The sequence below is a fragment of the Prunus persica genome, chromosome G1 (genome assembly GCF_000346465.2).
Source record: "Prunus persica cultivar Lovell chromosome G1, Prunus_persica_NCBIv2, whole genome shotgun sequence".
NCBI lineage: Eukaryota > Viridiplantae > Streptophyta > Magnoliopsida > Rosales > Rosaceae > Prunus > Prunus persica.
In genome coordinates this window covers 8036647-8048813 of record NC_034009.1, presented here as the reverse complement: position 1 = coordinate 8048813, position 12167 = coordinate 8036647, and the positions used below count along the sequence as shown (strand labels likewise).

Sequence of the window (12167 nt, the reverse complement as noted above, 5' to 3'; positions counted from 1 at the left end):
AATTTTTATTATCAATGTTACTCATGCCGTTTAAATTATTAACATTTCCTCCAAACTTTACTTTAAAAACATAAAATAAAAGAAGAAAAAAAATTAAAAAAGGGGATTAACCTCTTCCACCTGGAGCCGCCCCTTCCCAACCGCCATCATCTACACCAACGCCACCATCCACACACCGCCGCCACTAGGGTTGGGCATCTAAAGCCGAAATACCGAAGCCATATCGTATCAAACTAATTTCATACCATTTCATGTGGGATTAGGCAATATTTGGTATAATACCGTACCGTATCAAGTGAGTATGACACGATAGCGGTATTGGGTATTTGGTACCGTTCAATACCGTACCGAAATGAGTAAGTTTAAAAAAAAAAAAATTCAATATCTCAACTCAAACCTCGTCTCTTAGACATTCTCAAAACCTCTCTCACTCTAAGACTCAGCCCATTTGAAGAACTTCTCTCTTCCATGCCCAGCTCTCTGTCTCTCTCTATCGATCTCACTCGATTCAAGCTCTCTCCAAGCCAAATCCTTCTCATCTAGATTCAAGCTCTGGTCAGTGGTGGCTCTAGCACAAAACATTGTCTCTTTCTCTGTGTGAGAGAGAATCGAAAGATGAGGTGGTCAAAACCCAAAGTCACCAACCGGCAATTGCTAATCAAACATTATACCAGTTTATAAGGAAAACCTATGTCTTTCTATTAAACTGTTAGATGATGAAAATATGTTTTTGATTAAATCATTAAAATTTTGTTGAATTTTATAAGGCAAAGGCATCAAATACCAATACTATTTGGGTTTGTAAACTCTGTAAGCCATAAGAAAGGCATTGGATTACATAAGTTGTGTTGATATGAATTGAGATTTGATGAATTTGCTGAATTGTGAGTAGTTATTTGATGAATTTGTTGAATTGGTGGATTTTTTAGTTGTATTATTTTGGTATCGAAATGGTACCATTTCACACCGGAATCGATTTGGCACGATGCCAACTTTGGTTAATGATAATCCCATACCAGTTCTAATTTTCAGTATCGTTAATAGGATTAGCTCAATACCGTATCATACCGCTAACCGCCACCATATGTCTCTCACCGACTCTCACACTCCAATTAAAACACATTATCTCACCCTAAATATTAACTCTACACACCTAATCACCACAGCTAGCCTATCATCTCACCGACACAGAACAACTCATCTCCATCCCCAAGCTCAGGTACTCCATACAACTCCAATCCTCGATTGACATCCCAGCAACCACTGACCACCCCCACGCCCAAAAAACAGAAAAGAAAACCTTATCCCCACCCACAGACCTAGACCCATTCGAGCCCCCTCCCCTATGTTTTTTTTTTTTCTCCCCTATAGCCTTCAAGGTCCAGACCTCTTCACCTCACAAGTTCCTCGTCAAACCACCAAACAGTTTAATCCTTCCATTGTGCCACGCACTTCATGTCATCTCAAGCCTCAGCCTAGTCCCGTCTGCCTTTCCTCACTCCACCGTCTGACCGATTCCTCATCAGCATCGCCGAGTTCACGTCCCTACCCAGTGACCTAAAATCTCTGAGCCCACCCCCTAAATTTTGCTGACTTGATCACCCCTCACCCAAAATCTCAACTTGAAATCGCACAACCCATGAATTAATTCAAGATCTGAATTAATGGGGTTGTTTGAAAGGCGGTGGCTAATGGGTCACCCAAGCCAGTCAGGCGGCACAATCGGGGAGAGAGAGAAGAAGGGGTGGGTGGGTCTCCCCTCTCTGTTTTTTAAAATGATGTTTTTTTATTTTACATTATTTAATTATTTTTAACATATGAAATGACTAATTTGCCCTCATATTTAACGACAAATTAGATGAAATGTTGAGAATTTAAACAGTAAGGGAAATTGAGAATAAAATTTAGTACAAGTCCTTAATTTTCTAGGAATTTTTAAAAAAATGTCACATGAACTTATATTTCAATTTCAATGTCACCTTAAAGAAAAATACAAGGAAATGTTATCTTCATTTTTCAAAATTCATGATTTGGACTTTAAAACCATCCAATTTTCTATCTATTTTTAAGGGTATTTTAGTCTTTTTATTTTCAAGGGTATTTTTTTATTTTTAAAATACCTTTGAAAATAGAAAGACTAAAATATCCTTAAAAATTGATGGTGTTAAAGTCGGATGACAAATAATAAATTTTGAAAAATTAAGGTGATATTTCTATTAAATTTTTTTTTTAAGATGACAAATTGAAACTGAGGTATAAATTCAAGTGACATTTCTCCAAAAATCTCAATTTTCTATAAAATAAAATAAAAAAGTCATTGAATAAATTGATAATTAGGTACGGGGACAATTTGGCAAAATACCCTTTGATAATTTGTTTTCTAGACTTTCAAATCTTTTTAGTGGGACCTAGGAATTTCGTAATTTCGTGGAAATTAACGATTTTTGGCATTTTTATGCTTTAAATCCTAGTAGTGATATCATGCCCCCATAATGTTTCTAAATTGTCGGTTTTTTCTTTGGGTTCCTTTTTCTTTTATTTTTGGTTCTACAAAAAGAGGGTAAAGGTAAGAAGTGTTCAAACTTGACTTCAAATATCGTTTTATTCTTTTTATTGTTAATATTTGTTATGGGAAGTGTCTAAAATTTGGTGTAATAAGTTAGGCTCACTGTCATGACCAACTGACTTAACTTACGTCAACATTAGACCTGTAAATGAATTAGAGATGGAGCGGAGGACCTGAAATCCGACCCAACCAGATTTCAAAAAAATTCAACACAATCCGATTTCGAAAATTCGATAAAACATTCACAACTACATCCATATTCGATGTGTTGAATTATCTTATATCAAATCCAATAACCTAATATGTATTCTTTTATGTTACAAATAGTTTTAAAATATTTTTATTTATTTACAAAAAAATTCACAATATTATTACATTACATATGCATATATATTAAGTAAGCAAAATAAATTACATATTAAATTAAATTAAATTGGATTAGATAAGATCTAAATTTATTCTGTTAATAATCAGATTATCAAATTATGCCACAAAATCCACTCCTATTAATTACATTTATCCATTGACATGTCTACATTGAACCCCGTGTTTTAATCACACAAAGTCATGGTCCATCCGTTCAAATATTACTTTGGAGTTAGAATATTGAATCAAAAAATAAAATCCCCCACACCCAACCTCCTTTCCCAAGTCCCAAGACATGAGATGAAAAAAGTTGTGGCAGCTGACAACAGCAAGCAGGGGACTGTCCCTTAGTGGACTTTTTGGTCACGATTGTTCATCTTGAAACCCCAACTGAATGAAATGGGTAATCAGCAAATGTAATCCAAATAACTGAACCAGTTGAAAGCCACTGGTCTAAAACTATTCTCAACAAGCTATATAGTTTGTTTTTTTTTTTTTACTTGTTTTTAGATAAACAGAGCAACTAAACCACTCTTTAATGGTAAAAGTCACTCATTTCATACATCCTTATTTTACCCCAGCTAGTTGTAACATCCATGATCAAATTACTATCAGACTTCTATCATGTTATGTTACCGGACTCTAAATATAACGACAAATACAAACAAGCACCCCGCATATTCTATGGTTTTAGAGCTTCTCCAGCGGCACAGCCCAGCCCGAGGCTAGGGGAGGAAAAAAAAAAAAAGGTGTTCCAGCGGACAGCCCAGGCCCGAGGGCAAGGTGGGACCCAGCAACCTGGGCTGGCCCGAGGGCAAGGTTGGCCCGAGCTCCAACCCTCGTTTTGGTGCTACAGTATCGCTACAGTATCGCTACAGTATAGCTACAGTACCGCAGTGCTACAGTGATGCTACAGTGTCTGGCGCTACAGTACCACTAAAAGTCCACGTGTCGCACTCTGAGCTCTCCGATCAGATTTTTTTCTCCAATCCAACGGCAGCCAATTTTTGTGCAATAAAAAAATGAAAACAAATTGAATTTTTTAAAAAAAAAATACCAAAAAAATACTCTTTTTTTTCTATAAATACCAAAAAATTTTCCGATTGAGATATGAATTTTATAATAAATATTGATATGTACGAACCCAAAAATATTATCTGAAAATATTACCCAAATTAATTATTTTCATTAAAAAATAGGAGGAAAAAACAAAAAAATGAATAGTAATTGCCATGGCTAAGGGCAACGGGTGGAGACACAATTTACTATTTGCAAGGGCAGCCACTATTCACGTGAATAGTGCTTGCCCTAGCTCCACCCTTGCCATGGCTAAGGGCAAATGGGTGGAGTTGCTCTTACATCAACAGATTAGTAAATAATAAGCTATCTGCCTTCCACACAAAAAACAAAAAACCAAAAAAGTTCTGTCAAGGAAGCAGTTCCCTAGGTTTAGATTTTTTTGCATATAATCTACTTTACAATCATGTTCCTTATTTTTTAGTTAAAATTTAATTAAAAATATAAAAAATTATTTTAGCAGCTCTCTATAAAATTTGAATTCCAATTATACTCTTCAGTTTATGAAGTCATAAATACTATAGTCATTTTTTTAATTCAATATGCTTGGTCCATCTTTATTTAATATATATATATATATATAAACAATAGTTAACATTAATTAAAAGTTTAAACTATGCATAAATTATAAGGAGCCACTAGAAGTCCTTTATCTCTCTTCATATTTAGAAGCACCTAGAAGTCTCCCTATTTTAAGAGGTAGATAGGGAGCATGGTTGGAGTTATATTTTTCTAATTTCTCCCTAAAATTTGTCTAAGTTGTTGGTTTAGGAAGCCCATTGTGGATGCTCAAATGCTTAAATTTGAGAAATCTCGTTTGGTACATCGGACTGCACTGACTTATTTTAGTCAGATAATATTAATTTGTTCCGGAGAGTACTGACTGTTTATCCATAATATTATAAGGCGTTTGGTGTTGTTCCAGATAAATAGTCTAAGTTATACTGTGTTTAGTGCTCCGTCAAATAACAGTGAATTGAACTCCATAAATAAATAAATAAATAAGTCACGCAGTTTAATTTAGAGATATTTAGTGATATACCCATTTCTAGCACTAATATTATAAATAAACCCTACACAATTGAATTCCTATAAACAAACCCAAAAAAAACCCACAAAATGATAGCTGGCCTTATTGAATTTAATATTGATTATTAAATTACTTTGATGCCCTATTGAGTGTTTTGGGTATTTTTATGAGATTTTGGGGTTGGGCTTGTTTTAAGAAATTGATGGCAGTTTTGTAATTTATAAGAAGTTAAAAGCTTTTTTGTTATGTTGTAAATGGGCTTTGGGTGTGTTTCTAAAGTCCATTTTATATAGGATATTTTTATAATTTGGGCCCCCATATTGGGTATAATAGTGAATCTCCCTTTAATTTAATCGAGGTGTATTGACATCCTATACCTGCTACTACAATGCTTGATTTACCAAAAAAACAAATGAAACTACAATGCAATTCTATATCATCAACTGGATCTTCAATGCCATTCCATCATCAAGGATGTATACAATTATGTTTCGCTTGGGAGGGCCTATCCTGTCGATTGGGAGCATTGAACCACAACCAAGAACCATAGAAATTAATGTTTCTCTACTATCAAATTCACCAAATTCTACTATAAGGTCTTTTGCTTCAGGAGCACCTTTTGATTTCTTTCAATTGTAGTCTCTCTCCAAATCTTCTTAACACACCCAACCCCCAATCTGGAACATGAGCAGCCCCCACCCACACGCCCACACCCACCGTCCACCAAATCTATCAAAAATCTGTCAATTTGTGTGGTAAATAATTTCCTACACAATCGAATATCCAAACCTGAATTTCTTTATCGTTGAACGACGCATACTTGAAACTAAGATGGGCATCAATCAAAACTGAAAGGGAACCAAAATTGTGAGAATCTGTGGTTGGAAAGGAGGCGACTTGATTGAGTCTATGTCTATGGCACAATGGATTATTTCGTTAATTAGGGGCTGGAGGAAGAGCCAACCTGCTGGGCTTAGAGGTTCGTCAGAGTACTCATTAGCTGCTGATCAACCCATGAGAGAGAGAGAGAGAGAGAGAGAGAGAGAGAGAGAGAGAGCAAAGAAGAAATGTAGAGGGTGTTTTTTTCCTTCCTAATCTTATAATTAAGCGTGCATTATCTAAATCGGTGTGTGTATGTTGTATTAATTAGTCGAGTAAAGAGTAATTAAATAATACAAGTTGACACCAAACAACTGACATCGACTATTTACTCTTATCTAGAGTCTAATACAATGTATCAAACATACCCTAAATATGTCAAGATTATCAGGATTGTGCAACGCGCCAATTCTCCAGGCAATCGTATAGGCAAATAATCCCCACCCAAACCATGGGAAAGATAAACATTGGGAAACATTAGTTTACCTAATTTGGATTTCAAACCCATTAAGATTCCAAAGGACGAGGGTGCACCATTCGTATTGTCTAAGAACCAACACCTATTTGGTTATCACAATGCACCTTGCTAAGAACCATACCAGGTTCTTATATTAGAATAAGGCTGCATTTGTGCATGCAAGAAAAAGAGTCATGGATGGTTATTAGGAGGTGATTTTCCCACTTCCCTTTTCTGCACTTACACTTCCTTTGTTTTTTAAAACTTTTTAATCAATTTTTGTTCCTTTTTGTTTTTTCTCTTTCCTATTCTACTCTTTCGGTCCAAAAACAAGAAAGAAAAAAAGAAAAGAAAAAAAAAGGACGCAAAGAAAAGCCTGCAGGTCAGCCACATGCCAACCACCACACTCGTCCCCATCTCCCCAACCCAGTAATTAATGTAAGGAAGGGTAGAATAGGAGAGGGAGAACAAAAAAGAACAAAATGGATTAAAAAGGATTAAAAGGCAAACGGAAATGTATGTGGAGAAAATGGATTATTTTGTTTCAAATACCATAAAGTCCTCATGCTTTGTAGAGAACAGGTCTTCTAGAGCCAGAGCTAATATACCACAAAAATAACCCACTTGATCCAGAATCGAAACCAAGACAACCCAGAATTATGCATCATTTCAGTTGTAACCCACAATAACAGTTTATCCTGGCCCAAACTAGGACGAATCTCTTAAAACATGACTTCTGCAAGAGTTCAAAGCTCTACTCGTGATTTCCACATGTTGCATATATGTCTCCTCAATCCAGAGGCTTTACACAGACTTCAACCAAAACATTTTTCATTTCACCCCATCAATTTACTACAGACATTATTCCTCACAGTTAGATGTCAATAATGAATCACTTTCTTCATCATTACACAACCTACCCAAATCTCCAACGATATCAAGAGGCGATAACCCATAATGTAAAAATCCTTTCCATCTAATGATTTCCATACCAGAAACAATTTCAAACCAGAATGATTATAATCTCTCCATATATCATATTACTTAAGCTCTCTATTTCTGGTTTATAGAGCTAGAATAGTTTACAAGACTACAAATACCAAAAATAATGCCAAAAGCTACATATTAGAATGCATATCCAATGCTTTTTTCTTTTTCGGATAAGAAGTGTACAATGTGATGACGCTTTTTTCATAAATTTCAGATAAAGGAAACCCCTAGGCTGAAACACAAGCCTAGCCGTGTATCTTAATAGAGACAGAGAATTCATAAGAAACAGTTTTCGCAATACAAAGAACGAAATAAAACAAAAGTGGACCAATATGTTATCGTGACGTCACAAAACAAAAACAACGATGTGGAACATAAGTGGCAGCAAACCTTAGAAGCTTATCCCAGGAATAATAAAGGGAGCGCTAAGTCTCAAACCCTAATTCGGATCATGTCGGATAATGTTGGGTCTATTTGGGATATTACATAATTGGACTTGAGTTGAGTTTACTTCAGTATGGTGTTTTTTATATATATTAATTTATCCAAGGTTTCTCTTATGCTTTTTCTAGACTCTTTTGATTTTAGCGATATGTGAGTTAGGGGCATTTTAGTGTTGTCATCACCTAGGGTTTTTCTTAGCTTTAGAGAGAGTTTGATGATTGAATAATCTTCTCAGAGCTTTGCTTCCCTCTAGGTTTGTGTGATTCAACCTAACCCTAGGTGTGATGCGTAAGGCCTCTAGGATAGGAGTGATTCCTATAACCCTACTCGTGTGATACTGGTAGTTTTATGCTTTTATTTATAATTTTCTCTCCTTGTTCCATAGAGTTCCCCTATTGATCTTACAGCAATCATGAACATGCATCAATCTTTTCTACATATTCTCTCCCATTTGTCCTGCATCAAACAATTGTTCAATGTTTTACAACACCAATGCTAGTGTATAACATGTGATAAAGAAAGACTATCCTTCTCTAGTCAATGGAGAGACAAGAAGTTAATAAGCACATAAGGACCTCTAATTATTCAATACTAAGGACACTGATGAGAAAATAATTTGCACAGAATGTGGAAAGCATGAGCATGATTGTACAGGTTTCACTATATTCCACTTCAAAGTAGCACAACGCCTGCGATGATAAGATACTAGGTGAAAATAAATAGCCAAAAATAAGGTTGATGACAAAAGAAACCATATTGATGTGTTTCAGACCACGGTCAAAGGCCCATGTGGTGAATAATTAGATGGCATACAAGTAGCAATTACGAGACTCTCTAGCCTACACTTATGTTATGAAATGATCCCACACATGGTCTGGCATCACAGGATTCCATAGTAATTTCCATCCATGTGTATTTAGCCAACATGGAAATTCCGAAAAACAACAGCAAAGCCAATAAGCAAGCATTGATCAACATCAATTTTATATAATAAAAATTAGTAAAGAGTTGGATCATCAAAGTAAATAACCATCCGACTTGAAATGACCACAAAACCAAATAATTTTATTTATTTAATTAAATTTCTCTCTCTAATTTGCGTTCCATGGTTGTTCCTTCCTAGTTTTCTTTTTCTTCTTGTTTTTACATAGAATATGCATTTGAGGGGTAAGCCTATGCCCCCTTACGTGGTAAATCCAGATTTGAAAAATTCAAGCAAGCAACACTGGGAACAATTAAAAACACAGAAAAATTGTTGCCAATCACCATCTTGTGAAAACAAGCAAGCATTAACCAAAACCAATTTTATATAATAAAAGCACTAAAACAACATTCAGAATGGTTCTGTAATATAGCTCCAATTAACAATAGCTCACTCAGTTCTGAAACAACAAATGAAATTCACAGATAATTTATTCCACATAAATGATACAGAATGAACATCCAAGTAGGCTCCTGATGTTAACGTAACAACAATAACAAGTTCAGGATGATGACATAATAAGAACTAATAGTGCATGATAAATAAAAAAATCACATCCAATGCAATCACCTGCATTATCATTGCTTGACATTCTCCAAGTACCACTTATAGGTATCAACTAGACCATCCTTGAGAGAGATCTTTGGGGTCCAACCCAACCCCGCCAGCTTCGAGCTATCCATGAGCTTCCTCGGAGTTCCATCAGGCTTGGAAGAGTCCCAAACAAGCTCACCCTCAAACCCAACCACTTCCTTCACCAACTCAGCCAACTCCTTGATAGTCACCTCCTTGCCACTACCCACATTGACATGCTCTAGCCCACTATAATTCTCCATCAAGAACACAACCCCATCCGCTAGGTCGTCAACGTGCAAAAACTCCCTCAAGGGGCTTCCAGACCCCCACACCACCACCTCCTTCGCACCCTTTACCTTCGCCTCGTGAAACCGCCTCATCAATGCTGGCAAAACGTGCGAATTCTCGGGGTGAAAGTTGTCATGTGGCCCATACAAATTGGTGGGCATCCCCGAAATCGCATCCCAATTGTACTGAATCCGGTAAGCCTGGCACATCTTGATCCCGGCAATCTTGGCAATCGCATACCACTCATTTGTGGGCTCCAGAGGGCCCGTTAACAATGCGCTTTCGGGGATAGGCTGTGGCGCGAACTTGGGGTAAATACAAGAGGAGCCGAGAAACAAGAGCTTCTTGACTCCGAATCGGTACGAGGCGTCGATCACATTGGTCTGGATCTGGAGATTGACGGCGATGAAATCAGCCGGGTATGTGTTGTTGGCGTGAATGCCGCCAACTTTTGCCGCGGCGAGGATGACGAATTGGGGCTTTTCGACGGCGAAGAAGGACTCGACGTCGTTTTGGCGAGTGAGGTCCAGCTCGGCATGGCCACGGAGGACGAGGTTGGTGAACCCTAGGGCTTGGAGCTTGCGGACGATGGCGGAGCCAACAAGTCCGCGGTGACCGGCGACGAAGATCTTCGCCGATTTGTCAGAGAGGGCGGAAGGCGAGGTGGCATCTGCAGAGAGAAGGAGAATCAGAGATTGCAGTTTGCAGTACGGAAATTTGAGAGATTGAAGTGTGTTTAGTTTGTTTGGCTGCTGAGAAAATGCGCATGGGAAGAAATAACTTTGTTCAAGTGTATTAGTTTAGTTTTTCTCAGCGACCAAACAGAATGCAAGGAGAGAGAGAGAGTACCGTTAATGGCGCCACTCATATTGTGAGATGTATTGCTTCAGTACTGCAGCAACTCTGGAAGCAAACGCTTCCTAACAGAGAACTCTGCCGACGCCGTGGAAGAAAAGTGAACTGATCCCAACTTTATTGTTTCCTATTTTATTTGTGACCATAATTTTTTTGCTCATTATTACGGCCCTCTACCTTTTGGGCCCGTTTGGTTGATGGTAAATGGGGTTTAAGAATGTGTGATAAGTCCAAAAATAGGACATGAGACGGTTGCTTCGTTGGTACATGGAAACATAGGAGGAAATTGCAACCCTCCACCCTATGGGTTTCATTTTACCTTGGAAATTAAGGCAATAACAAATGCATATTTTTCATGATCATTTTGTCTCATTAACAATTTAGAATGAGTGCTGCTATTTCTAACCTATGTCCTATTCTCCCTCTCTTCCCTTGCAACTCAAAACATCTATTTTTCTCTCTCTACTCAACGGCTCTCTCTTTCTCTCTTCTCTCCCTCTCTTTCTCTTTATTGGCACCATCAACGATGTGGGACGATAAGGTCACGGGCCTCTAGATATGATATCAGACTCCTCAAATTTGAAGGCCGACAAGGTCACCGAGCTCTATCGTTGCCGGCACGGAAGAGGGAAAAGTGATGGGGAGATGAATGAGAGAAAGAGACAGCCATTGAGGAGAGAGAGACGATGAGGACCCTAATGTAGGAGGGGGAGAGGGATGCAGGTGCCAACATTGTTGACGACGCCAATGGTTGCGATGGGGAATGAAGGTTGAGGCTAGAAAGAGAAATGTGGGTATTACAAATATATATTGTCAAATGGTAGAATAGGTTTTTTTTGGTCAATAAAAATGGTAGAATAGGTAAGTTATGTGAGTTTAGGGTTTTTCCCCTAAGTTCTTAGAAGTATTTTACAAAGGGGTAAATTTGTCTTTAAAATTTTGAAGATAAGGTAGGTGGGGAAATAGGACAGGAGGTGGAAATAGCATCACTCTTTTAAATTTCAATATAGCATTAAATGCATTATTTTTTTAATAATGCTACTCTTACCACATTTGTATACCACATTCTCATACTACCTTATATGACAAATGAGGTGGACAACCACATCAATTAAATTAATTTAACATTTTCTTTTCTTTTATGATTTATTGACATTTTTTAATTGATGTGGTAAGAGTAGCATACTCTCCTTTTTTTATTTTATCTAATATGGGTATAATTGGAAAATTAAACAAGCTTTGTTTTACATTCATACGCAAGCCAAATATGGGTAAGAAAATAAAGTGGTATTTTCTGGTTATTTTCCAACATTACCAAACATGATAAATGAATCTTCCATTTCCCATCCTTTGGGAAATGACATGGGAAATTATTTCCCGTCAAATCTTTTCCGCAAACCAAACAAGGTCTTTGAGTTTGTGCCCAAATTGTACCTGCAGGCCCGCTACTGTGCCTATGACAATAGCATCTCTAACAATTGTCAAGTTGTTTTTGTTTGGCTTAATTGTTGTAATGGGCCCTAACTATACCCCGTGTTACAATTTCGTCTCTGTCCAATTAGATTGTGAGTTGCACTATTGGTCATTTCCGTCAACTCTGTTAATTTTATGTTAAATTCATAAATGTCTTGCACAAAATTTAAAAATGAATAAAATA

At 37.1% G+C, this 12167-nt stretch overlaps 1 protein-coding gene across 1 annotated transcript; it reads right to left on the bottom strand.

Moving 5' to 3' along the window:
- On the bottom strand, positions 9099–10739 carry LOC18792018 (putative GDP-L-fucose synthase 2). Its single transcript, XM_007222621.2, has 2 exons — positions 10505–10739; positions 9099–10325 (listed from the first exon to the last, which is right to left on the bottom strand). The coding sequence occupies exons 1-2, from the start codon at positions 10521–10523 to the stop codon at positions 9370–9372; spliced, it is 975 nt and encodes a 324-aa protein (XP_007222683.1). The 5' UTR covers positions 10524–10739; the 3' UTR covers positions 9099–9369.